This window comes from Vombatus ursinus, unplaced genomic scaffold (assembly GCF_900497805.2).
Source record: "Vombatus ursinus unplaced genomic scaffold, bare-nosed wombat genome assembly UNPS02014809.1, whole genome shotgun sequence".
Classification (NCBI taxonomy): Eukaryota; Metazoa; Chordata; class Mammalia; order Diprotodontia; family Vombatidae; genus Vombatus; species Vombatus ursinus.
Genome location: NW_020954587.1, coordinates 12,483,381 through 12,507,715, shown reverse-complemented (window position 1 = coordinate 12,507,715; position 24,335 = coordinate 12,483,381). Strand labels below are relative to the sequence as shown.

Below are 24,335 nucleotides of genomic sequence, written 5' to 3'. Positions count from 1 at the left end.
TGTAAATTATGTCACATGAAGAATGGCAGAAAGAACTAGATATGTGTTAGAAGTAACATGATAGCTGTTTTCAAAGATACTTTGGGAGTTGGCACCTGGAAGATTGGCTTTGTATTTTTCAGGGAGGAAATAGTGATAATAAATTGGAAAATTTTAAGAAACGGATTTTCTAAACAATTGAATTCAATAAATTAAACATTTGGTGGTTATGAGCAATACTATCTTGAAGCAGAAATTGTGGAAGGTAAAACCAGTTAAAAGAAAACTTGCCAAGATAACCGGCTAAACAAAGTCATCCCAAGGACACTCAAGGATGAAAACTGGGGGATGACTACAAACAAGAAAAATGAAAAAAAAAAAAAACCAAAAACTGACAAAAACCATTCTGAACAAACTTTTCTCCGTTACAGATAGTGAAACTCTCACCACGCTTGGATCCTAACATTGCAGTCTCAGAGGCATTCATAGAAGAGATAGAAATGGCACCAAAGATTGAATATGAATGAGAAAGCATTTATTGCTTACTGTGTGACAAGAATGATGCTAAGCATTGGGGATACAAATAGAAAAAGCAAGACACTCCCTGCTCTCAAGGTGTTCACATTAACTGGGAGAGACAGCACCTAAAAAGAAGGTTCAGCAGCAGGCAGTGTTGGTGACATCTGGAACTAGATTACTAGAGCCAATTGCTAAATTGTCATTCTTAGCTTTTACATTTCAGAAATCAGCAAATGCTACAAATTAGGGCTTGATTTATTGTTTTGTTGGTTAACTAGGCTAAAGAAAGTGATGGAAAAATGTTAATAATGCAGATTAAACTTAATAGTGTGTCTTGGGTAAATTTTTTTTTTGAGACCTGGTGGTTAAACATTTACCAGCACACCCTTGACTACAGGGCGGATGGAAAAAAACAAAAGGTCTAAGAGTACGGTAATGGAACTCACGGCATGGCCCAATAGTCCTTGGATTATGTAAGGTCAGGTAACAGTGCTAAGGAATGGCAAGGTGTAGAGGTAACACCAGAGATAAAGACCTTAGGATGCTGTGGTAAGGCCTGGTTGTCCTCCCATGTTGTTGGAGGAAATGGGAGTTGTTGACTCATTTAAGCCCTGTATGTAGTCAAGCTCCCTAAACTAGCACTTTTTTTTTTTTTTTTTTTTAAGGCAATTGGGGTTAAGTGACTTGCCTAAGGTTACACAGCTAGTAAGTGTCAAGTGTTTGGTCTGAGGCCAGATTTGAGCTCAGATCCTCCTGACTTCAGGCCGGTGCTCTATCCACTGTGCCACCTAGTTGCCCTGACCAGCACATCTTAAACTCTGGGTTTACCCTATATGGGGTCAGGAAAATTTTGGCAACAGTAAAACGTTTCTGAATGTACAACAACCAAAAATTAATTAAAAGTCAAATGTGTAAAGAATCTGAGGTGTTTCTGGCAGTGCTTGCCCATGCAATTTGACTGCTGCCTTGGTTCTGAACACAGAGCTTGTGCACTTTGCTTTGCATGCGCCCTCAGGCCACATAATACCAACTAACTTGCAGATATGTAAAAAGGGAGGGGCAGCTAGGTGGCTCAGTGGATAGAGCACCAGCCCTGAAGTCAGGAGGACCTGAGTTCAAATGTGACCTCAGACCAAACACTTGACACATACTAGCTGTGTGACCCTGGGCAAGTCATTTACCCCACTTGCAAACAAAAAAATTTTTTTTAAATTAAAAAAAATGTGAAAAGGGGTCATTGAGAGTGGAAAAAGTTTAAGAAGTTCTGCCCTAGACAATGGGAAGAGATTTGGAGGGTGGTGGTGAGTCTCCCCTCAGCCTGGCTATCCCTGGAAAAGGGGGCAGTAAGGGAAGAAAGGAGCAGGACACCCTCAGTGGTAGTGGGTCTTCCTACTGCCATCTGGATTATAACAGTTACAGATAGGTCTATATTGTTTTCCTGTTTTTACTTCAGTTTGAGAGATTATAGATTTACACAAGGTCACTAGATCATTTATAAGATTTTTTGTTTTGTTAAATATTTCCCAATGCATTTGAAAAAAATTTAACATTCATATTTTTAAATGTTGAGTTACAGTTAGACTTCTGGGAGCCAAGATGGTGGAGTAAGCAGTAAATCGCTATAACTCCCATATTCACCTCCAAACATCCATAAAATAGCCCCCCAAAACAAATCTTGGAGCTCCAGAACCAGCAAAAAGACAGAGGGAAACAATCTTAACCCAAGAAACTTGGGAGATTGGCAAGAAAGGTTTGTCTCAATTGAGTAAAAGGGGAGCTCAGTCCAGGACAGGAAGTATCCCAGCAAGCCAGCAGCAAGCCCTACCTCAGCAAGCCAGGTGATTCTGAACTCCAGTGCAATGGAGCAGGCAAATACCAACACCAGCACCCCCAATGTGCCTAGAATAGCCAGAGGAATGGGTGGACTCTAGCCCCAAGAACTGCCACTGCTTCAGCATAGCATAGCCCCACTGGCCTCAGCACATGCCAGACCACCATTAGGACCCTGGCTTAGCACCAGGTAAGCTGCTATACACCCTGCCTCCCCCCATAGCCTCCAATAGCACCAGCCACCCCTCACCCCCTCAGCATATCACCAGATAGGAGGGACCCCCGTGGACCTCAGGGCAACATCAGTGCAGCACCAGGTAAACAGCCAGGGCCTGCAGCCCCTGAAACAAGAAGCCTGAAACAATGCCCCTTCCACCCTGGGAGCAGAGTTTAAATTTAAAAGAAAAAAAGGCCAAAAAAGATGAGCAAAAAACAACAAAAAAGAATCTGACCATAGAAAGTTATGGTGACAGGGAAGAGCTCAAAAAGGGTCTTAAAAGTCATATGAGAGGTAGAAGAAAAATTGGGAAAAGAAATGAGTGATGCAAGAGAATAATGAAAAAAGAGTCAATAGCTTTGAAAAAGAAAATGGCTTAATAAAAAGTAGAATTGGCAAAACAACTGTGAGGTACCACATCACACTGATTGGCTAACATGACAAAACAGGAAAATGATAAATGGTGGAGAAGAGGTGGGAAAATTGGAACATTAATGCATTGTTGTTGGAGTTGTGAACTGATCCAACCATTCTGGAGAGCAGTTGGGAACTATGCCCAAAGCACTTTAGGGTCAACCTATCCAAAGAATGGAACAGTAATTTTTGCTCCTATAACTGCTCCTCCAAAATTTGAAGTTGCCACCATCACCTCATTCAAGTTTTAAACCCCACAGTTAGGTTTATTGTTAATTTTACTTAATTTTTTTATTTTGTCATAAGAAACTGCACTGGGAGTGGAAGCAGTCTGTGTTTGTAATGTTAAAAACGAAACAAATGGGTATGGGAGTTGTTTTAGGTAATTAACACAGAAGGAATTCCGCAAGTTGACCTTTTAGGATGTTGGGGATTGCAATATTTTCTTTGCTACGGTTCTTCCAGCCCCCAGAGGGCACCAAACAGCAATTTTCTCTCCTCCCTCCCTCCCTCCCACTCTCCCGCCACTCAAAAGTGTTAGCCCCGCCCCCTACCGGAAAGGAAGGCCTTCTGGGTCTGTGAGTCAGCCAAGCGCGTGAGCGGCTCTGGATCGGGGCTTGCTTTGCTCACATGACCAATCCGCCCGAGGGTGGGGCGGGGCGGCCGGAAGTAAGGGTCACGTGGCACTCTGCCCTTCAACACCTGGAACTGCCACCACTTCCGCCTACTGGTCTTCTGCCCCTCCGGCGACAGCAGCCCAGCAATGTTTTCTGTGAGGTCGGCGGCGGCCTCCAGGCCGGTCCTCACCCGCTGCCTGCCCTGGCTGAGGCACGGCGGGCAGCAGCTCCTTCCCCTCGCCGCCTTTCATGGCTCCGCGCGGTGTCCCGGGCCCAAAGTAGCTGTCGTGAGTAAGGCGGCGCCAGGACCTGCGGGCCCCGGGCACGGGCTGCCCCCGTACAGGGAGGCTGGCCCGCCGCCCGCGAGCCCTCGGGGGGGCGCTGGGGTAGCCCCAGGACCGCGTAGCGGAGGGGCGTGGGGTCAGACCCGCCTTGGGCCCCAGCCGGCTTCTGACCTTGGGCAGATCGTTTCCTTTCCCTGGGCCTCCGATCCTTCCCATGCGTGAGGGTTAGGGCTAGCCCACGATCTCTAGAGCCCTTGTGGCTGTCATCCCCCGCGTCTCCTCGGTCCCCATTTTTGTATGTGCCTCCCTTCCCATCGCACTTAGAGAATCACCAGTTTACAAAGGTAAAGGACAGTCGTTGAGTTGTGTCTGACTCCTCGTGACTCCATTTAGGGTTTTCTTGGCAAAGATACTGAAGTGCTTTGCCATTTCCTTCTCCAGCTTATTTTCTGATGAGGAAACTGAGACAGAGTTAAGTGACTTGTCCAGGGTCACACAGCTAGTAAGTAAGTGTCTGAGGACAGATTTGAACTCGGAAGCTGAGTCTGCCAGGCTTCAGGCGCTCTCACCACGGAGGTGCAAAGGTAAAGGGGCAGTCACAGGTTTGCAAAGGTGAAAATGACAGTAACTGATTTACAAAGGTAAAGGACAGTCAGATATGGTCAGATGTGGCAAAGTGCAGAAATGAGTGAAATTGAGAATTTTTTTTGCTATTCTGGGAAGTGTTAATTTTATTAGTCATCTTCTCTAGATCTTCCTTTTTAGTAGCAACAGCCTGGAAAAAAAAAGCTTAGAGTTTGGGCAAACAAGTCAAGTCAACAAGTCTCAGTGTGCTAAGTGCTGGGCATACAAAGAAAAGAACGACAACAAAACGAAAACAGCAGAAAAGAATTGTTAGTTTTCTGACTGTAAAATCCCTATTTCACCCCAAGGAGAATCGATGTTCAGGAAGGACAATGATATAGCTTAGAAGGGAAAAAATAACTCCACGTTTCCAGCTTGGCAACTGCTAATCGTTGCTGCTCAGCTTTAAGTTAAGGATTTTGGATGGATTTTGTTGAGTGCTTTCCTCTGGGCTTTGTAAGGTTAAGTATTACTGTTTTGCTGATGGGGAAAGAGAGTCTGGGGGGATCACAAAACTAGTGCCAGAACTATTTCAGGGATTGAGGGGTTTTCTCAGTCCTAAGTCTAGTGCTCTTTACACTGCACCAGCCTGCTTGTCTATCTCATTCCCTCTCTAAGTATTAAAGGTGACTTCCACAACCGTTCATTCCCACAAGACACCCAAACCAAAGCACTTTCTTGTCACTTTCACTTCCACTGTCTTGGCCATAGTAGATACTCAAAAATTTGTAGAATGAATGCCTTTCTTTTCTCTTCCCAGATTTTCTCTGGATGTGGTGTCTTTGATGGCACAGAAGTTCATGAGGCCTCAGCGTAAGCCTCTTTCTGTATAAAATCTCTCCTTTACTACAGTAGGTCCTGTGGTAGAGTGATAAGAAGGCTGGACCTAGGTTAAGAAACACTGGTTCAAATCCTGCCTCTAACATTTATTAACTATGGCCATGGGCAAGTCACTTTTGTAAATTTTAATATCCTTACTTGTGGATGGTGATAATAATGCCTACTTTACAGGTATGTCATTAAACTCAAATAAGAGGTTATATGTATGTGGGTACATATACATATAGCATATAGTATTTTGCAGACTCTAAATCCCTACATAATTGTCAGCTGTTTTTATTATTACTACACTTCAAGTTCCGAAACAACATTTTTTTCTGTTACAGTAATTTTGTCAAGGTCTAGAACTAGAACATCTATTTAGAGAGAAGCTGTGCTAGCCTAGTAGTGACCTGAAGGATATTGAAGCTTGCTAGTCCTATGGGTGATCAGGTCACCACCATGTGGGTATGATATATGTCAGACCTGTGAGTGGGGAAGAATGAGAAGGGAAAAATTAAGGAAAAGCCTTATTTGACATAACACATATGACTTAAAAGCTTTCTAGTTCCCATATGCTGCTTGGTGAATGCAGTGTGTCAGGGAACTTTGGGACAAATAAGTTTTCAGTTTATCTTAGCTCTACTACCCACTAGTTTCCCTCCCAAGGAACTAGAATAATGGAGATTTGTATTGTTATTAGTAACATACCTTTAAATCTAATGTTGGTAAATTGTTAGGTAAATAGTCCTGTATTCGACAAGGATTTGTTGAAAGCAAAAGTAAAGCAAAGTAGACAAGTAGTGTGCACCTGGGATTCATACTTAGCTTTTGGTTAAAAGCCTATTTTAAAAGCAATAATGGTAGCTGTCATTTATATAGCACTTTTAGGATTTGCAAAGTGCTTTCATAATTATCTCATTTAATTCTCCAAACAAGCTTGTGGGGTAGATATAAATATAGATATATCTTCATTTTACAGATGAGGAAACTGAGGCTTCTAGAGTTAAGGCAAGACTACAAGCATTTATTAAGAACTTACTGTATGCACTGTACTAAGTACAGAGAATACAAATACAAGCATAAAGAAAAATAACTCCTGCCATCAAGGAGCTTGCATTCAGAAGGGGGAAGACAGCACTCAAAAAGGATCTGAAAAGGGGTGGGGTAGGAAGGATGAAGGGACAGTCCCTGAGTTAGGATCATGATATCTAATTCTGGAAAGCCAGAAGCAGGGCCAGGAGGAAAATGAAGTTTGATAGCCTCGCAACCCCATTTTCCCCCATGGAGGCCCTGGGAGGAATTCACCAATGGAAAAAATGGGCTGGCATGGTAGAAGGATGTTCAAGGGTTAGATGACAGCTGGGTATAGTGGCAAAGTCCAGAGAGAGGAGGAAGGAAATGAATGAAAGTTAAGTGACTTGTTCATGGTCACAGAGCTGATTTGTACTCAGGTCTTCCTGACTTTAAGTCCAGTGCTCTTTTCACTATCCTATTTAAATTTAGATTTAAACATTAGGAATTGTTTTTTAAGGCTTTTAGCCTTATTTGAGCTTCTGTCTCACAGGATATTAGTTCACTTGAGTCGTGGAGGTGCTGAATTTAAGATGTATGCACCTGATGTTCCTCAGATGCATGTTGTTGATCATATCAAGGGACAACCAACAGAGAATGAACAACGGTAAGTAAGACTTGAGTTCAAATGTAGTCTCAGACACTTATTAGCTTTGTGACCCTAGGCAAGTCACTCAACCTGTTTGCCTTAATTCACTGGAGAAGGAAATATGGCAAGCTACTCCAATATCTTTGCCAAGAAAGCCAATGGACAGTATGGTCCACAGAGTCATGAAGAGTTGAACCCAACTGAATAACTGAACAGGGAGAGGTTCTTTGCTTTTCATGGATGTGGATAGTTAGTCAGCAAGGTTTAATGAGTTCTACTTTGGATAATATATTCAACTTTACATGATGACTAAATTAGTGTCAGTTGCATCTGTCAACGCGCTGTGTTAGGTGCTGATGTAGATAAAAAGATGAAACACAGGACTTGCCTGCAGGGAGCTCATGGGGGGAGAAGGGAATAAGCATTTATATATCACCTGCTGTGTGCCAGGGGCTATGCAGGTGCTTTACAAATATCATTTTATCCTCACAACAACCCTGTGAAGTAGGTGCTGTCATTATCCCTGTTGTACAATTGAGTAAACTAAGGCAAACAGTCACACAGCTATTAAGTATCTGAGGCTGGATTTGAACTTTATTTTTTCTGACTTCAGTTACATTACTCTATCCACTGTGCCACCAGTTGCCTAGGAAAGGCCTTAGTAGAGTGGCATTAGAGATTGGAAATGAGAGAGGTCACTTATCTCTGGGGAGGGAGAGAGAAAAAATTGAATGTGCAGGTAATCTTCTGGAAAAGACAAGAAGGGATGGGATCATTGGCAAGGAAAAGGGCTACCTCGTTAATTGTTAGAGACTAGGGAAAGGATGAGAGTGTGGGGAACAATTTCAAGGAGTTTTGAGGTGAGGAGAGAGGAAGGAGCTCATGGTGAATGACTTTAGTTTTCTCAGTAAAATAAGAGGCAGGGCCCTTTACTGAGTGGAAGGGGGAGGAGAACTGTGGGAGGTTTGAAAGAGAAGGTTTGGCATAGTTTTTATGGGAAGTAAAATAGGTAATTTGAAGTAAAAGCCAGGAGTTGCCTTGCTGCAGTGAGGGCTCAGTTTAATTTGTGTAATGTGAATTTATGACCAGTCAGCACAATTGAAAGACTTCTTCAGCACCATTCAGAAGCACACGAATGGAAGTAGAGGAAGCAGATAGTAATTTAGGGCTGAGATATGGCAAAAGATGAGTGAATTCAAGAGTAGATGACAGTCTTCTTTGAATTGGCTAATTATAGGGCAGAGTTTGAGAGGGAGGGAGGAAGGTGAAGTCAAAGAGTTGGAGGGTTTGGAAAACTCAGGTCAGGAATACGTTTTGGAGGGTTGAGGAATAGGGAGAGTGAAGGTTCTGCTCATGTAGAGGAATGTCAGAGTTTTTGATTGAAGTAGGGAAGCATTGTTTATCATGGTGAGATGCAGTGTTTGGCCATCCCTGTGTATGGCTGAAGTGGAGTGAAGGAGTAGGTCTTGGGATTTAAGGAGATTGAGGAATTGGGAGGTTGGGAAATTGAAAGGAATATCACCTTGGGTATAGAAGTTCCTTATTATAAAGGCAGGAGTTGGAGAGAAAAGGAGCATTATGAGCTCGGTGTTGAACTTGCTGGAGAAAGGAAAGAATCTCCATGGTAGGGGATTGTTAGTTATAAGGATGGTTGTGGTTAGCAGATGACTAATGAGACTCTCAGTCTTAGAGAGGTAGTGTTGCTGGGTCGGGGCCAGAGATGTGAGACCTTAGTCGCTCTCTCCTATTCTTCCTGTGTGGCTGTTGGGAAGGTGAACGATGCTGCAGTCAGATCCCCAGCCAACAAAGGGCTGGAGGCCCTAGCTCTGCGTTGTCTGCAGAATCTTCCTATTGCTTTTAATCTCTGAGATTGCCTGCTCTCCAAGTCTTGGTGTGGATTTCTGATGGAACTTGCTAGAGATGCTTTGACCAGAGTCCCAGTGCAATCAACATGGAGTACCATGTTCCGAGACATCAGATTAGCTAATTATCAGAGAATTTCTAGGGGTTTTAGTTTGTGGATATGATTCAATGGCACAGACGTTTAAGGAAGGTATTAATAATCAAAACTATGTGACTTTGTGGCTATTTTGTAAATTAGTTACAGGACCATAGATCAAGAGCTGGAAGGTTTCTTAGTGGTCATCTAGCCTAATCTTTTCATTTTATGGAGGAGACAACTGAGACTCAAGAGAGGTTGAGAGACATGCTGAGGGTCTTATAGGTAGTAAGTAGCAATCAGGATTTGAATTCAGCTCCTGTGGTGGCCAAGTTCAGCACCCTTTCTACTGCACGACATTGCCTTCCTATGGACTTAGGTATTCAGAGGGATATTGTGTTTCAGTGAGGTGGGCCCCTCCAGGGATACAAATTAGAATCTTCCCGAACCACAGTGGCTGCAAAAAGTTATCACTTGATAGTTAACTTACTAGTGATGAAAGATTGTTTCAAGGCAGTGAGTGTAGGCCTTAAAGACACAGACTCAGCCTGGCTTCCAGCAGATCCCTGATCCATCACCATGTCTACCCTAGTCCTGCCTCACAGTAGCCTTTCAGACACTTGCTTTCATTTCTATCCCCTGCCTCCTGACTGACTTCCCATCTCTCCAGTGTATACTACTTCCTGTTATTCCCTTCTTGGCCTGTAAGAGAAATCTTGAACTGTCTAATCACCTGTGTTCCTTAATGAGCCTTATATCCTCTCCATCCTAGTGATTTTGAACCTCTGGCTCCTGGTGAGCAGTTTCACCTTCTTTGAGTTTTACATTATTCAAATTTAACACCCAGTCCAAATCCTAGCAGCTGTTATCTACTTACCTCCAAGTTATTTTCCCTTTTCTCAGTGAGTTCAATGCCTTGCATTCTTTTTCTTTACCTCAACTCCTACCCTTATAATAGGGGAATTCCATGTGTGTGTGTGTCCGTGTGTGTGTCAGTGACCTTTTCCTTTATTCCACTTCTGCTACCTCAAAGAGATGGTCGTGCCTTTAATTTTACTATTACCACGAATGTTTTACTTCCACATTCACAAATTCTGAAATTTTTTGGTATGATCATAGTCTTTTTGTCATTCTGTCTTTCCCTATGTCTTATGACTGCTGATGGTACATAAAATAACAATAAGGTTCTATTCCTTTATATGAATATGGCCTTTTGTCATTCCACCTTTCCCTTTATCTTATGACTGCTGACTATTCTTCCTTGCCAGGACTTCCAATCTCTTTGCCTCTTTGTTCTTTCCCAGGCTATCATCCCTGCACTACCTGCACTCTCTTCCCTTTCTAATCTTGACCTTGTTGTGGACCATTTCGATTTTATGCCAACTTCTGCTCCTGAATCCCTTGTCTTCTTGCTGTAACCCCAACCCTGGGTTACTCCCACTATCAACAATCAATATTCATGTACTGCTGAACAGAACTGGAGAAAAGTCACAAGACTGATGATTGGGTCCACTAAAAATTTATGTTATATAATCTCAATTGGGCCCTTACTCAGCAAGTCAGTCCTTTTATACCTCCCTAATCAATTTGCTGTCCTCCTCACCACATTGACAATTGTCTGTCTTTTCAATCTTCATGAACACTTTTTCTCAGCTGAGGACTTTATGCTTCACCTAAAAAAAAATAAGGTCATTTGATGAGAGCTTCCTCTTTTCTCTTTCTCTTATCACTCAGACATCTTTCCCCATTCTTTCCTACTTCACTGTGGTCTCTGACAAAGATATGGCCTTTCTTGATTAGGCCAGTCCCTCACTCTTGATGCCATCCCCTCCTGTCTTCTCCAGCAAAATGACCTGACCATCATACTCTCTCACTCAATCCTTGTGTTTTTTGATCTCTCTGCTGAATTTGACCCTGATGATTACCTTCTCTTCCCATATATTTTTTTCTTCTCTGAGTTCTTCTGAAACTGTTTTCTTTTGCTGCTTCTCCTACCTGTTTGACTAATATGTCTCAATTTCCTTTTATGTATTTTTATCTTTTTTATATCCTCTACCTAACTGTGGGTATCTCCCAAAGCTTTGTCCTTGACCCTTTTCTGTTTTTCCTCTGTATTCTCTCACTTGATGGTATTTTTATGCAGATGATTCCTGGATCAATATATCCAACTCTAGTCTCTCTTCTGACCTCTACAGTGCCTTATATACAGTCCCTTTTCACCTCTGACACTGCCTTATATACAGTCCCTTTTCACCTCAGACACTTCACTACTCTAGTGCGGGCCCTTATCACGTCACATTTAGGTAATTGCTGTAGCCTACTTGGGTGGGTGGAAAGGAGGGGAGGCATGTCTGCCTTAAGTCACTCCCCACTGCAGTCCATCTTCCATTAAACCACTAAAGTGATTTTCCTAAAGCTCAGGTCCAATCATGTCAACACCAACTCTTATTTCTTCTACCCCCCTCCCCCAATAAACTACATTGGCTCTGTTTGGCAATCAAAGCCCTTAATAACTTAGCCCCTATCTGCCTTTCTAGTCTTCTTACACCCTATTCCCCAACATGTACTCTGCAGTCCAGTGACCCCTCTTGGCTGTCCCACAAACAGGACACTTTATTTCTGGGCTGTAGGCATTTGCTCCATCCCCTGTTCTTGGAATGCTTTCCCTCCTCTGCTCTGAGCACTAACCTCTCTGGCTTTAAGTCCCATCTAAAATCCTGCTTTTCCCAGTTCCTCTTAATTCTAGTGTCTTCTTTCTGTTAATTTTTTCCTTTTTATCCTGAATCTAGTTTGCTTTGTATACATTTGTTTGCATGTTTCTTTCCCATTAGATTGTAAACTCCTGGCAGGGCAGGGACTGTCTTTTTCTATCCCTAGCATTTAGCACAGTGTCTGGCACATAGTAGATGTTTAATAAATGTTTGTTGATTGATATGTAGTAGGTGCTTAATAAATGCATATTGATTGACAGCTGTCTGTTGTACATTTTGAACTGTATGTCCCATATGCATCTTAAACTCAGAATTTTCAAAACTGAACTTATTTTGTTTCCCTTAAGCCACCCCTCTTCTAAACTTCCCTGTTACTGTTGAGGAAACCACTGTCCTCTCAGTTATGTAGGTTGGTAACCTTGTTGTCACCCTTGACTTCTTAATTTTAACTCTCGCCACATATCTAGTCTGTTGCCTATTCGTCGTTTCTACCTTCTCAGCATCTTTCATGTACATCCCTTTCCACTCTCACAGCTGCCACTCTGGTGTAGACCTTCATCCCTTTGTACTATTGCAATAGCTTTCTGGTTAGTCTTTCTACTTTGTCTTTCCTCAGTCCAGTCCATCCTTCACACAGCTGCCAAAATGATTTTCCTGAAGCATTGATAGAACTCTGCTACTCGGTAAACTTTAGTGTATCTCTTTTACCTCTAGGATCAAATAGATCTAAGTTCTTTAGCATTCAGAACACTTCACAACCTGGCTCCTTCCTGCCTTTTTACTCTACGTGTTGCTCCTCTCCACATATATATGTATGTTGCCCTATTTGCTGTCTGTACTCACACATAGCACTCCATCTTTGTGCATTTTTACTGTCTTTTCTCAATTACTGGAATGTTCTCCCTCCTTACTCCCTCTCTCGGAATCCCTGATGTCCTTTAAGACTAAGCTTAAACACTACCTTCTGTAAGAATCTGCTGGAGCTCAGGTTACTATTCATCTGCCCTATAGATATCTTGTATGTACCTGTAAGCTCCTGTTTAGGGCAAGAGATATTTTTGCATTTTTTATTTTTATTTATATCCCTAATACTGTATGTGTCTAGCCCATAGCAAGTGCTTTATAAATGCCTGTTGACTGACTGGTGAATAGCTTGTCTGTGCTTAATTAAACTGGTCCTCTGATGACCATCCTTAGTTTTTACTTGAAGCCAACTTGGTTTAGCCTTTGGGAATCCAGGGTCACCTCTACCACAGAGAAGCTTTGGAGGAGGACTTCACTGGAGGCAGTTCTGGATTGTAACAGTTTTTAGATAGGATAAGGAATTGGTTAGATGGAAGTTTTAACTTAAACTATTGGCTAATTTTGCTTTTATAAAAATTCCTCAGGTGCTGATGACTGTTGTATTTTTTTAGGGTAAGATATAAGTCATTTACACTTTTTTAGTGCTCTCTTCTCCTTGGCTAGCATTTCTAGCAAAACTAGCTTAAAAATGATATTCTTCTGTCAGTTTTTTTTTTAAAGAAAAAATAATGTATAGATCATATTATTTGCCTATACTGTGCCACTTTCCAGACCTCTTTTTTATATGTGATTTTTTTTTTTTCAAGGAATGTTTTGGTAGAATCAGCAAGGATTGCTCGAGGCAAGATTACTGACTTGTCAAAACTTAGTTCAAAGGACTATGATGCTGTTATCTTTCCTGGGGGATTTGGAGTTGCCAAAAACCTGTGAGTATTTTGCTGATTTTTAGGGGACTGGGGATACAATGACAAAAATAAAATAGCCCTTGCCCTTTGGGGTTTATATTACATGGGAGGTAGATCACCCAAGTAAATATGATACAAGGGAGGTGTAATGGGGTAAAAGAGAACTTAGACAAAGTGAGGTAAATGAGGGAGAGGATTTCTCAGTTGAATAGAAAGGGAGGAAATCTTCTAAAGGAGGTAGGTGGAAGATTGTTTGGGGAGCTTGAAGAGAAGAGGTGGGTTAGCTGTTGTGGAGAGTATAATAGAGTCACTCAGATAAATAAAATGAGTGAATGAACAAAAAGCATTTATTAAGTGCTTATTGTAAGCTAGATACTTTGCTAAGTGCTGTGCATACATATATAAAGAAAGTCATAGGGTCAGCTAGATGGCTCAGTGGATGAAGCACTGGCCCTGAAGTAAGGAAGACCTGAGTTTAAATCCAGCCTCAGATATTTGCTAGCTGTGTGACTCTGGGCAAGTCCCTTAACTCCGATTGCCTCTCCCCAAAAAAAACCTCAGATACACAGTTATGGGGGCAACTAGTTGGTGCAATAGATAGAGCACTGGCCCTGGAGTCAGGAAGACATGGGATCAAATCTGGCCTCAGACACTTACTAGCTGTGTGACCCTGGGCAAGTCACTTAACCCCAATTGCCTCTCCAAAAAAAAAAAAAAAGAAAGAAAGGAAAAAAAAGTAATAAAGTTCCTGCCTTTATGGAGCTTCACTTCTTTTGACTTCTTTTCAATTTTAGGAACTTATATTCTTTTTTAAAATATATATTTTTTTCCCCAATTACATGTTAAAACAATTTTTAAACAATTTTTTTTTTATGTTTTGAGTTTCAAATTCTATCCCTCCCTCTCTCCCTTTCCCAATGGTGGCACACAATCAGATATAGGTTATACATGGGCAATCATGTAAAACATTTCCATATTAGTCATTTTGTATAAGAAGACTACAATAAAAGAAAAAGAATGAAAAAAAGTGAAAAATAGCATGCTTCAGTCTCTATTCAAACAATTCAGTTTTCTCTCTGGAGGAGGATAGTATGCTTCATCATAGCATTATCTTGGATCATTGTATTGCTGAGAAAAGCTAAGTTCACAATTCTTCATCTCACAATATTGCTGTTACTGTGTACAACATTCTCTTGGTTCATTCACTTCACTTTGCATCCGTTCATGTAAGTCTTTCCAGGTTTTTCTGAAGTCAGCCTGTTCATCATTTCTTATAGCACAATAATATTCCATCACAATCATATACTACAACTTGTTTAGCCATTCCCTAATTGGTGGTCATCCCTTTGATTTCCAGTTCTTAGCCACCACAAAAAGAGCTGTTATATTTTGTTTAAATAGGTCCTCCCCTCTCCCCGGTTTTTTTTTTTTAATATATCTTTGGGATATAGATCTAGCAGAGGTACTGCAGGATCAAAGAGTATGCACAGTTGTATAGCTCTTTGGGCACAGAGGAACTTATATTCTAGTAGAACTTTGGCATCCTAAAATTATATTTCTTGCTTTTAAAATACATCTTTGAATTTCTTAAAAATTGATGATACTAGTAGGGGAAACTGGAAAGAGTTTGGCAGAAATTAGGTTTAGAACTACACACATCATGGGTCTGGGGCATGAAGGGACCTCACAGGCCATCTAGTTCAATCTCTCATTTTATAGATGCAGAAACTGAGGCCTAGGAGGTAAAGTGACTTACCTAAAGTCACACAGGTAGTAAGTATTGTAGGCAGGATTTGAATACAGGTTCTGTGACTCAGGAGCTGAGGCTCTTTCCAGTGTGCTACTATATACCATAGTAAGCTCAAAATGGGTATTCAGCTTGAATATTAAAAGTCATACCACAAATGAAAAATTAGAAGAGAATCAGATTCAGTACATTTCAGTTAACTGAGGAAAGATGACAAACAAAATAAGTAATTTTAATTACATTAAAATGAAAAGCTTTTGCTTTTTTAATAAGATCAGTGCAACTAGGATAAGTAGGTGATGATTAGAAATTAATGATTGGTAAAAATTTTTGCATCAGATATTTCTGATAGGGGTCTGATATCCAAGATAGGCAATTAACAGGAATATATAAATCCAGGAGTCATTCCTTCATGAACAGGTAGTCAGATGATATGAATAAAGAGTTCTCAAAAGAATTGCAAACCATTACCAACCAAATGAAAGCTTGCCCTGAATCACTAGTATTAAGAGAAATGTAAATCAATATAACCCTGAGGTTTTGCCTCACACCCAGTGTATTGACTAAGATGACATAAGATGGTAATAGTCAATGTTGGAGGGACTGTTAAAGACAGGCGCATTAACACAGCTGTTCTGGAAAGATTTGGAATTATTTTTAAGAAGTGGCTATAGGGTCTATACCCTTTGACCAAGAATTCCTACTGTTATACATGTATATTCCAAGGAGGTCAGAGAGAGAAAGAAAGGTTCCATAAATGCCAGTATATTCATAGCAACACATTTTGTGGTAGCAAAAAATTTGAAATGAACTAGATGCACATTGATTGGGAAGGGGCTAAATAAATTACTGTGCTGTAAGAAATGATGCATATGTAGAATTTAGAGAAGGCTTAATACAAATTGAGGACTGGATTAAATAGAACCAAGAAAATAGTATTTACACAGTGACTACAACAATGTAAATAGATTTAAAGAAGTGAAATTGAAAGCTATTTAATTATAATGACCAAACGTGGTCCTGAAGAAGAGTTCAGAAGATGAACCTCTCGCTCTCCTTTGCAGAGGTGGAAGGGTTCTTATATCAGGGGTCTTTAACCTTTTTTGTGTAACAGACCCCTTTGGCAATCAGGTGAAGCCCATGGGCCCATTCTCAGAATAATGTTTTTAAATAGATAAAATTACATGAGATTATGAAGGAAACCAATTGTATTGAAATATAGTTGTCAAAATATGGGGGACAAAAAATACAAGTTCACAGACCTCCAGGTTCAGAACCCCTAGAATGTATTGTCAGACTCTGGATATATTAATTAGTTTTGCTGAACTTCTTCCCTCACCCCCCCTTTTTTTTTAAGTTGTAAGGGGATTAGTGGGGGAGAGGGGAGAGACATACTTGGAAAGAAAGGTAATGTGAAAACAAAAGATAAAAATAAATTTAAAAAAAAGTTATGAGATAGTGCCATGAGATTTCTGGAATAAATAGACTTTATAATAAATTAAAAAAAAAATATCCATCAGCATGCTCATGGAAAGTTTTTGGTTTTGGCAGGTGTACATTTGCAGTCGATGGAAAGGATTTTAAAGTCAATAAAGATGTTGAACGAATACTAAACCAGTTCCATAAGGAAGGAAAACCAATTGGGTATGTATTCAACTAATGGCAGATTAATGAGGTGAATTTTTTTTTAGAGGTGAGAGTAGAGGCCTAGGACTCTGGTTTCTATTTTATTTTATTTTTTTCCGATAGTCATCCCATCATATTCAACTCATACCCCTCATTCTAACTGACTTAGTAATGAGAAATTTTTTCTAGTAGTTACTAGTGTTATTTTCCCATGTAGGAATATAAACAGTTTAACTTTATTGAAATCCTTATGATTTATCTTTACTGTTTACCTTTTTATGCTTCTCTTGAGTTTTATATTTGGAAGTCAGAATTTCTGTTCAGCTCTGGTTTTTTCAGTAGGAATGCTTGAAAGTCTTCTATTTCATTGAATATCTATTTTTTTCCCCTGAAGGATTGTGCTTACTTTTGCTGGGTAAGTAATTCTTGGTTGTAATCCTAGGTCCTTTGCCTTCCAGAATATCCTATTTCAAGCCTTCCAATTTTTTAATGTAGACTGCTAAGTCTTGTGTTAACCTGCCTATGGTTCTGTGATGTTTGAATTGCTTCTTTCTGGCTGCTTCCAATATTTTCTCCTTGACTTGGGAGCTCTGGAATTTGGCCATAATATCCCTGGGAGTTTTCATTTTGAGATCTCTTTCAGGAGGTGATCAGTAGATTCTTTCAATTTCTATTTTACCCTCTGGTTCTAGAACATCAGGGCAGTTTCTGTTGATAATTTCTTGAAAAATGATGTCTAGGCTCTTTTTTTGGTCATGGCTTTCGGGTAGTCTAATAATTTTAAAATTATCTTTTCTGGATCTGTTTTCTAGGTAGTTTTTTCCAGTGAGATATTTCATATTTTCTTATATTTTTTCATTCTTTTGATTTTGTTTTATTGTTTCTTGATGTCTGGTAAAGTCGTTAGCTTCCACTTGGCCAATTCTAACTTTTAAGAAATTATTTTCTTCAGTGAGCTTTTGTACCTCCTTTTCCATGTGGCCAGTTCTTTTTAAGGATTTTTTTTCTTCAATGAATTTTTGTGTCAGTTTTTCCATTTGCCCAATTCTGCTTTTTTAAAGAGTTTTTCTCTTCAGTGAATTTTTGCATATTTCTTTTCATTTGGCCAGTTCTGGTTTTCCAGGCATTCTTCTCTTTGTTGGATTTTTGGCCTATTCTGTTTCTTAAGGTGTCATTTCTTCAGTATTTTTTGTGCCTCCTTTAACAAGTTGACTCTTTTCATGATTTTGTTGCATCGCTCTCATTTCTTTTCCCAATTTTTCCTTTCCCTCTCTGATTTTTAAAATCTTTTTTGAGCTCTTCCGTGGCCTGGGGCCAGTTTCTTTGAGGCCTTGGATATAGCAGTTTTGACTTTGTTGTCTTCTTCTGAGTGTGTATTTTGATCTTCCTTGTTAGTGTAATAACTTTCTATAGTCAGAATTTTTTGTCCGTGTTTTGCTTATTTTTCTCAGCCTATTTTTTGACTTTTAACTATATGCTAAAGTGAGGCTCTGCTTATGGGATGGAGGGTGCATTTTCCCAAGCTTCAAGGTTTTTGTGCAGCTGTTTTCAGAGCTGATTCTGGGAGTCTGTAAGCTTTCAGTTCTTCCAAGGTGGTATGATGTAAGGAGAGGTGTGTTTACTACTTTTCTGGCTCATGCTCTCGTCTGTGAGTGACCTCAAGCACTCTTTTCTGCCCTGGACTGTGACCAGGGTCCCCGTTCTCCTGCATTTGCAAGCTCTGATGTGCTAGTAGTCTTCCTTGCCCTGGGACTGTGACCCAGATCCATGGGCAATGCAGCAGAGTTGTGCCCACACCCAGTGCTAGCAAAGGGACGCCTGTAATCTCCTGCTGCTCAGTTGTCTGATGCCTTTATTGTCTGAGGACTGAGAGCTCTTGAAGTGGCTGCTGCCACTGCTAATTCAGGTGCTCCCAAGGCCTGTTCCTGGTTTGCTAAGGCCCGATCTTTGCGCTAGACCCTCCACTCTCAGTGGACTGACCTCTACTCTCACCCTATTGTGACAGAGTTTTCCTGCTGACCTTCTAAGTTGTCTTGGGTTGGAAAATTGTTTCATCTTATCCTTTTGTGGATTCTGCTGCTCCAGAATTTGTAAGGTATTTGGAGGGGCGTTTGGGAGAGCAGAGGTGAGCCCTTGCCTTTTCTCTGCCATCTTTGCTCTGGACCTGGTACTGTGGGTTTTAGATTTTTCTAGGTGAAAGATGGAATATTCTCGGAGGTACTGTGAACCACATTGTAGTAGCAAATACTACTAGAATGAAGTCAGGAGATTTCCATGGAAGGAACTAAAAATGTTTGGTCTGGAGAAGAGAAGATATGGATGGGAAAGAGGAGGTCATGAGAGGTTTTTTTTTTTAAGCATTTGAAGGACTCACTTATGGAAGAGTTTTGTTTGGTGCCCTTGAGGGCAAGACTTGGAGTAGAGAGGCAGATTTTAGCTCAGTGTAAGGAAAAACTTATTAAAACTTAGAGCTGTCCAAAAGTAGACTGTTGGGTGATAGTGGCTATTCATCCCTACAAGGTTTTAAAGTAGAGTGTGGATGACCACTTGTCAGGAATGCTGTAGAGTAGATTCTTCAGGAATGGGTTGGACCAGGAGATCTCCCCTCATGTTTATTTCATCTCTAAGATTCTTTTAAGTCAGAGATAACTGCTAGCTATAAAATAATTCTCTGATTAATTTCTCCTTCCTGTATTTACAACCTTAACAGAAAGGAGGGAAGATGCTGAACTAACCTATAGGATGCTTGCTATACTAGTTGGATGGAAGTTTTGAAAGGTCCAACTAAGAGAGAAGGTATAGCTCATGTTCTGTGTATTTATTTTCTGAGTGTCAGCCTAGCTGAATTGGATGAAGTTTATCATCATATCATGTACAACAGCATATTCATAGCAATGTGTTTTGTGGTAGCAAAGAACTTGAAAGATGTATATTGATTGGGGAAAGGCTAAACAAATTACTGTGCTGTAAGAAATGATGCATATGTAGAATTCAGAGAAACATGGGAAGACTTAATTTGTCTATTTTCTCTGGAAACAAGACTAATTCCATCATATCTATATGTATTCAGAATATGGTTATATAGTCATTTAATTATGTAGTAGCTTGCCCTTTGATGTCAAAGGGTATGCTGCTACATAATTACCTTTTTTGGCCACAGTAAAGCATCAAGACAGTTCGCTAAGATTTCGAGGTTATTGTAGTCTGAATTGGTAGAGATAAGGTCTATACAATAATGATACTTGAAGTATTGAAGTAGATAGCACTCTGCTCCTATTGTACACCTCACACATCTTAGCCACCTACTCTCCCATTATTCTTAATATATACCTTGGCTCTAGCGTCTTCTTACTTTGACTTACTTTTGTGTCACTTGTTTTTTATCTATACTTAAATTGAGCCTCTGCTGTGTACTCATTTTCCCTTATATTTTACATTCACACAAACCTTAATACAGAGGATTAACTGTACTGCACTAGTTGGGGCCACTGCCCCATTTGGGTGTACTGAGCCCTTAGTTGTGTATCTACCTATAGCTATTTCTAGGGCCCCATTAGGTCTAAACTGCTATATGTGGAGCTGTGTTTCTCATACTTAGACCATGTAGGAAGCAGAATGATGTTGAAAGAGCAGTGGACTATGAACCTAGGTACTTGGCTTTTCGTTTTGACTGATACTTACCTTGTAAGCTTTTGTACCTTACTTGCCTAGGCCTCATTTTCCTCACTTGTAACAAGAGGGTCTTAGACTAAATGTACTTTAAGGATTCTTTGCATAAGCAAGTGCTTAATAAATATTTGTTGTGTCATACCTATATACTACTTATGAGGTCTAGGGGCAAAAAAAGTTGCTATAGCAATTCTCTAATGTTTATAATCCTGACCTTAGTGGCTCCCTGTGACTTACTAGACAATATACACCTTGGTCTAGCATTTTTTGGACCTTCTAAAAAAGTTTAACTCTGAGTTCAAGATTAGCTCTTGGTTAGAGTTTGGCTTTAGTTTATTTCGGTTTCATTTATTTCCCCATGTGTTCTGTATTCTAGCCCAATTGGCCTAAGAGCTGTTCCCCAGCCTCAACCTGCAATTTCTTGCATCTTGACATTTGTACAGGCCACATACTTCATGCCTAGGATGCATTCGTCCTTGTTGATGCCTGTCGAAGTGCCTCTCTTCCTTCAAAGCTCAGTTAGAGGCCACTTCTTTGGAGCCCACTCTGATTTCCCCCAGCTATATGTGTTCTCTCCTTTCTCAAAATTTCCTGGAGCACTTTGTTTGGAACTCTCCATTGGCCCTGTCATTTTGTATTCTATTACACATATTTATGTGTCTTGAGTCTCCTTTATAGATTGTAGGCTCTTTGAGATGGCAGATATTGAGATGGTTTTTATGTTTGTATCACCTGTTGCCAGCACTGTTTCTCAAACCTTGTTAGCATTTAATATGTTTATTGACTTTGTAGCAGAAGGCTTTTTTTTCTTTCGCTCATTTTTTGCAAGTGTATTTGGCTAAACCTTAAAAATTCTTAGAAATTCTATGAATGTGTATGCAATGCCTTTGGCTTTTTAGTTCATTGTTTGCATTTGACTTGGGTCGGCATGGTATTATACACATTATAATCTTGTGCCAAGAAGTAAACTTGTTTTCTTGGTGTTGCCGTAGAGGTGCAGTGATTGCATAATTGAAAGAGCCAAAATAAAGAGCTTAGGTATAGAATTTTTTGTATAATATCCACTGTAATGAAAAGTATTTGCCATAACTTTTGAGGAGTTATCCCCTGGTTCATCACCATAGTGACGTTTTGTCATTTCTTAAACTATAAAATGTACTAAGTCATTAGTCAACTAAAATGACATAGTGTGGCATTTTTGGTTTGGAGGCTTTTGTAATGAACAGCAATAAAACCTTTTTATAGGTATTCAGAAATATCATATAAATAGAGACAGTTGCCATTTTCCAACTTAGCAAGATTTTCCCATTAAAATCTTTATTATGCTCATAGAACAATAAATACTATATAATTTGAAACATTGAGTCTTAAACATATCTTTCATGATTAGATTTATTGTGTAATTTGATATGTGTCATAAAATGACTCTGGACCTTGCTGTCGCAGAGAAGAAAATGATGTTGAAATGATAGATCACGCACTTTGCTCATTTTCTTGCTTCTCAAAGACCAAAAGCGGGTTTGAAGGAGAAATCCAGAAGTGAAATTGCAAAGGAGTTTGTAATTCCCCTTTCTGACCTCATGTACTTTTTTGAAAACAGGTCTCATCAGAAGCTAAATTGTGGATGATGGTAAGGTATAGTAAAAGGAAAATTGTGAGGAGCAAAACCTTTTGACCTAGAAAGCAAATTATTTTGTGTGGTTATATCAATGGAGGGGGATTGCCGTCGCTTCCTGAAAGAGGAAGCAATTCTCTATTCTCAGAGGAGGGAATTTAAATAAAGTTTTCCAATGACCGATTAAAACAAATAGCATCAGTGACTGCCTTTCAAACAAAGGGAATGGAGGCAGCATAATGCCATGGCAAGTGTGATGATAAATTTGGTTCTGGGTTCAAATCGTGTTTCTGCCATTTCATAGCTTTGTGACCCTAGGCAAGTCACTTAACCTCTCAATTGCTTCATCTCTAAATTGAGGAATTTGGACTGAATGATTCCTGAAGTCCTTTTGACCTCTAAATCTATGATCCTTTGAGTTCTGAATGTTGTCTGTTAATGGCCTGATAAAGAATGTTAAGCTTTCTCTGTTTTTTTCTTGACTCTGTACTGTTACCTTGAAATCCATATTCTGAAGTATGTACTCTTCATTTTTTTATTTGAAGCAACCTGAAAAGATTTATTTATGAAGCACCCTGAAAAGATTTATTTGTGATCATACTTGTTCAGCCCATTCATTTAACAAACATTTAGCATCTATTATGTACATAGCCTGGTGTTAGTGCTAGTAGGTATACCAGTTTAGATAAGACTTAGTCCCCATCCTTGTGGAACTTTTATTCTAGCAGGGTGATGAGAGACACTGATATATTTATATATATATATATGTACAATATTATATTACAAACGCATTAGAGGGTGCAGAGCAAATTGTTTTGTGAGATCAGAGATCACTACCCTGTCATCATCACACAAATTTTAAAAAAAGTTTTCAGTAACTGCCTTTTCTGAATAGGGCCAAGGCTGTGGATATGGCAGCTACAGAAAGGTGATGTGAAAGGGGCATCTCTCTTTATAGGATCCCATATTAAAAAAAAAAAAACCTGTCTATGAGGATGAAGACATGTTAGAGACTAGACATAAAGTTTGGCTAATGGTGCAAACTTACTTCTAGGCAGGGGGTAGCCAAAAACTGATATGAGATAGGAGAGGTGACCTCCTGTTTACTGTGAATATACAGGCAGTCAAGGTACATCAGTAACTTGGCTAGTAGATTGTAGAGTTTATAAAGGAGAATGGCTTATCCAAATGAACAGGGTTTTGTTTTTTTTTTTAATTGAGCAATGTGAAAACATTATAGAAGAATGTTAGAATTGCAGCCTAGTTTTTTTTGTTTTTGTTTTTGTTTTGTTTTTGTTTTGTCTTTTGTCTTCACAAAGTCACTGGCTTACTAATTTGGAGTAGAGAGGAGTTTTTATGACAAATTAAAAGATAGCCATCATTGATGAAGAGTTGTGATTGATATTTAAGGCACTGCTATCCCAGTACGTATTATATGTGCAAATATATAATTTACAACTACTTGGAATCATAGAATCTCTTAAGTTGGAAATGACTTCAGACGTCATCCGGGCCTCCTCTTACCCAAAACGTAAATTTGATTTGTGATATCCTTGACAAGTGGTAATTCAGCCTGTGGAGGAACTTTAATGATAGGGAATTCACTCTCCAAAGCACTCTATTCTATTTGAAACTCTAAGTGTTAGAAGATTTTTCCTTACTTTGTGTCAAAATATGTTTCCCTAAACACTCACTAGTACTTACAGCCTCTGGGGCCAAACAGAATAGATCGAATTATGTTTCCACATGATAATTCTTAAAATATTTGAAGATAATTATTATGCCTTTCCGTATTCTCCAGGCGGGACTTCCCTCCTTGCCTCAATGAATTACCTTTCTCTGGATAAGTTTCAGTTTGTTAACATCTGTCTTAAAATGTTGCTAGGCCTGGCATCCTCCATCTGAGATCTGACTAGGGCAGACTACAACAGGACTGTAACCTTTCTACATCTGGACACGACAGCTAAGAACATGTTGAGGCAGCTAGATGGTTCCGTGGATAGAGTGCTGAGTTCAAATCTGGCCTCATAGACTTACCAGTTATGTGACCCTGGGCAAGTCATTTAACCCTTTTTGCCTCAGTTTCCTCATCTGTAAAATGAGCTGGAGAAGGAAATGGCAAACCACTCCAGTATCTTTGCCAAGAAAACCTCAAATGAGGTCACAGAGAGTTGGACACAACAACCTGGTACTAGTTTCTGTATTCTTTCTGATACAAATCTCTTAGTGCCTTCTCTCTCAGGTTATGTCCAATTTACTGTGTGTTTACTCTATATAGATCTCATTTATACATCATTACTTCTCTATTATTTCCCCTTTTATACTGTCAGCTCCTTGACATCAGGAACTTTTT

General features: G+C 39.8%; 1 protein-coding gene across 4 annotated transcripts in view; it reads left to right on the top strand.

Moving 5' to 3' along the window:
• Positions 1-3,707: 3,707 nt before the first annotated feature.
• Positions 3,708-24,335, top strand: part of GATD3A (glutamine amidotransferase like class 1 domain containing 3A) — a 28,885-nt gene continuing 8,257 nt past the window's right edge. Inside the window, exons 1-5 of one of the 4 annotated variants that reach the window (XM_027875624.1) lie at positions 3,708-3,863; positions 5,245-5,297; positions 6,871-6,984; positions 13,227-13,346; positions 16,624-16,716. In XM_027875624.1, the coding sequence (XP_027731425.1) occupies positions 3,723-3,863; positions 5,245-5,297; positions 6,871-6,984; positions 13,227-13,346; positions 16,624-16,716 (521 nt within the window). In that variant the 5' untranslated portion in view covers positions 3,708-3,722. Of the gene's footprint in view, positions 3,864-4,049; positions 4,205-5,244; positions 5,298-6,870; positions 6,985-13,226; positions 13,347-16,623; positions 16,717-24,335 lie in introns of those variants that run through there. The other 3 variants (XM_027875628.1, XM_027875627.1, XM_027875625.1) reach the window with 3 other exon arrangements.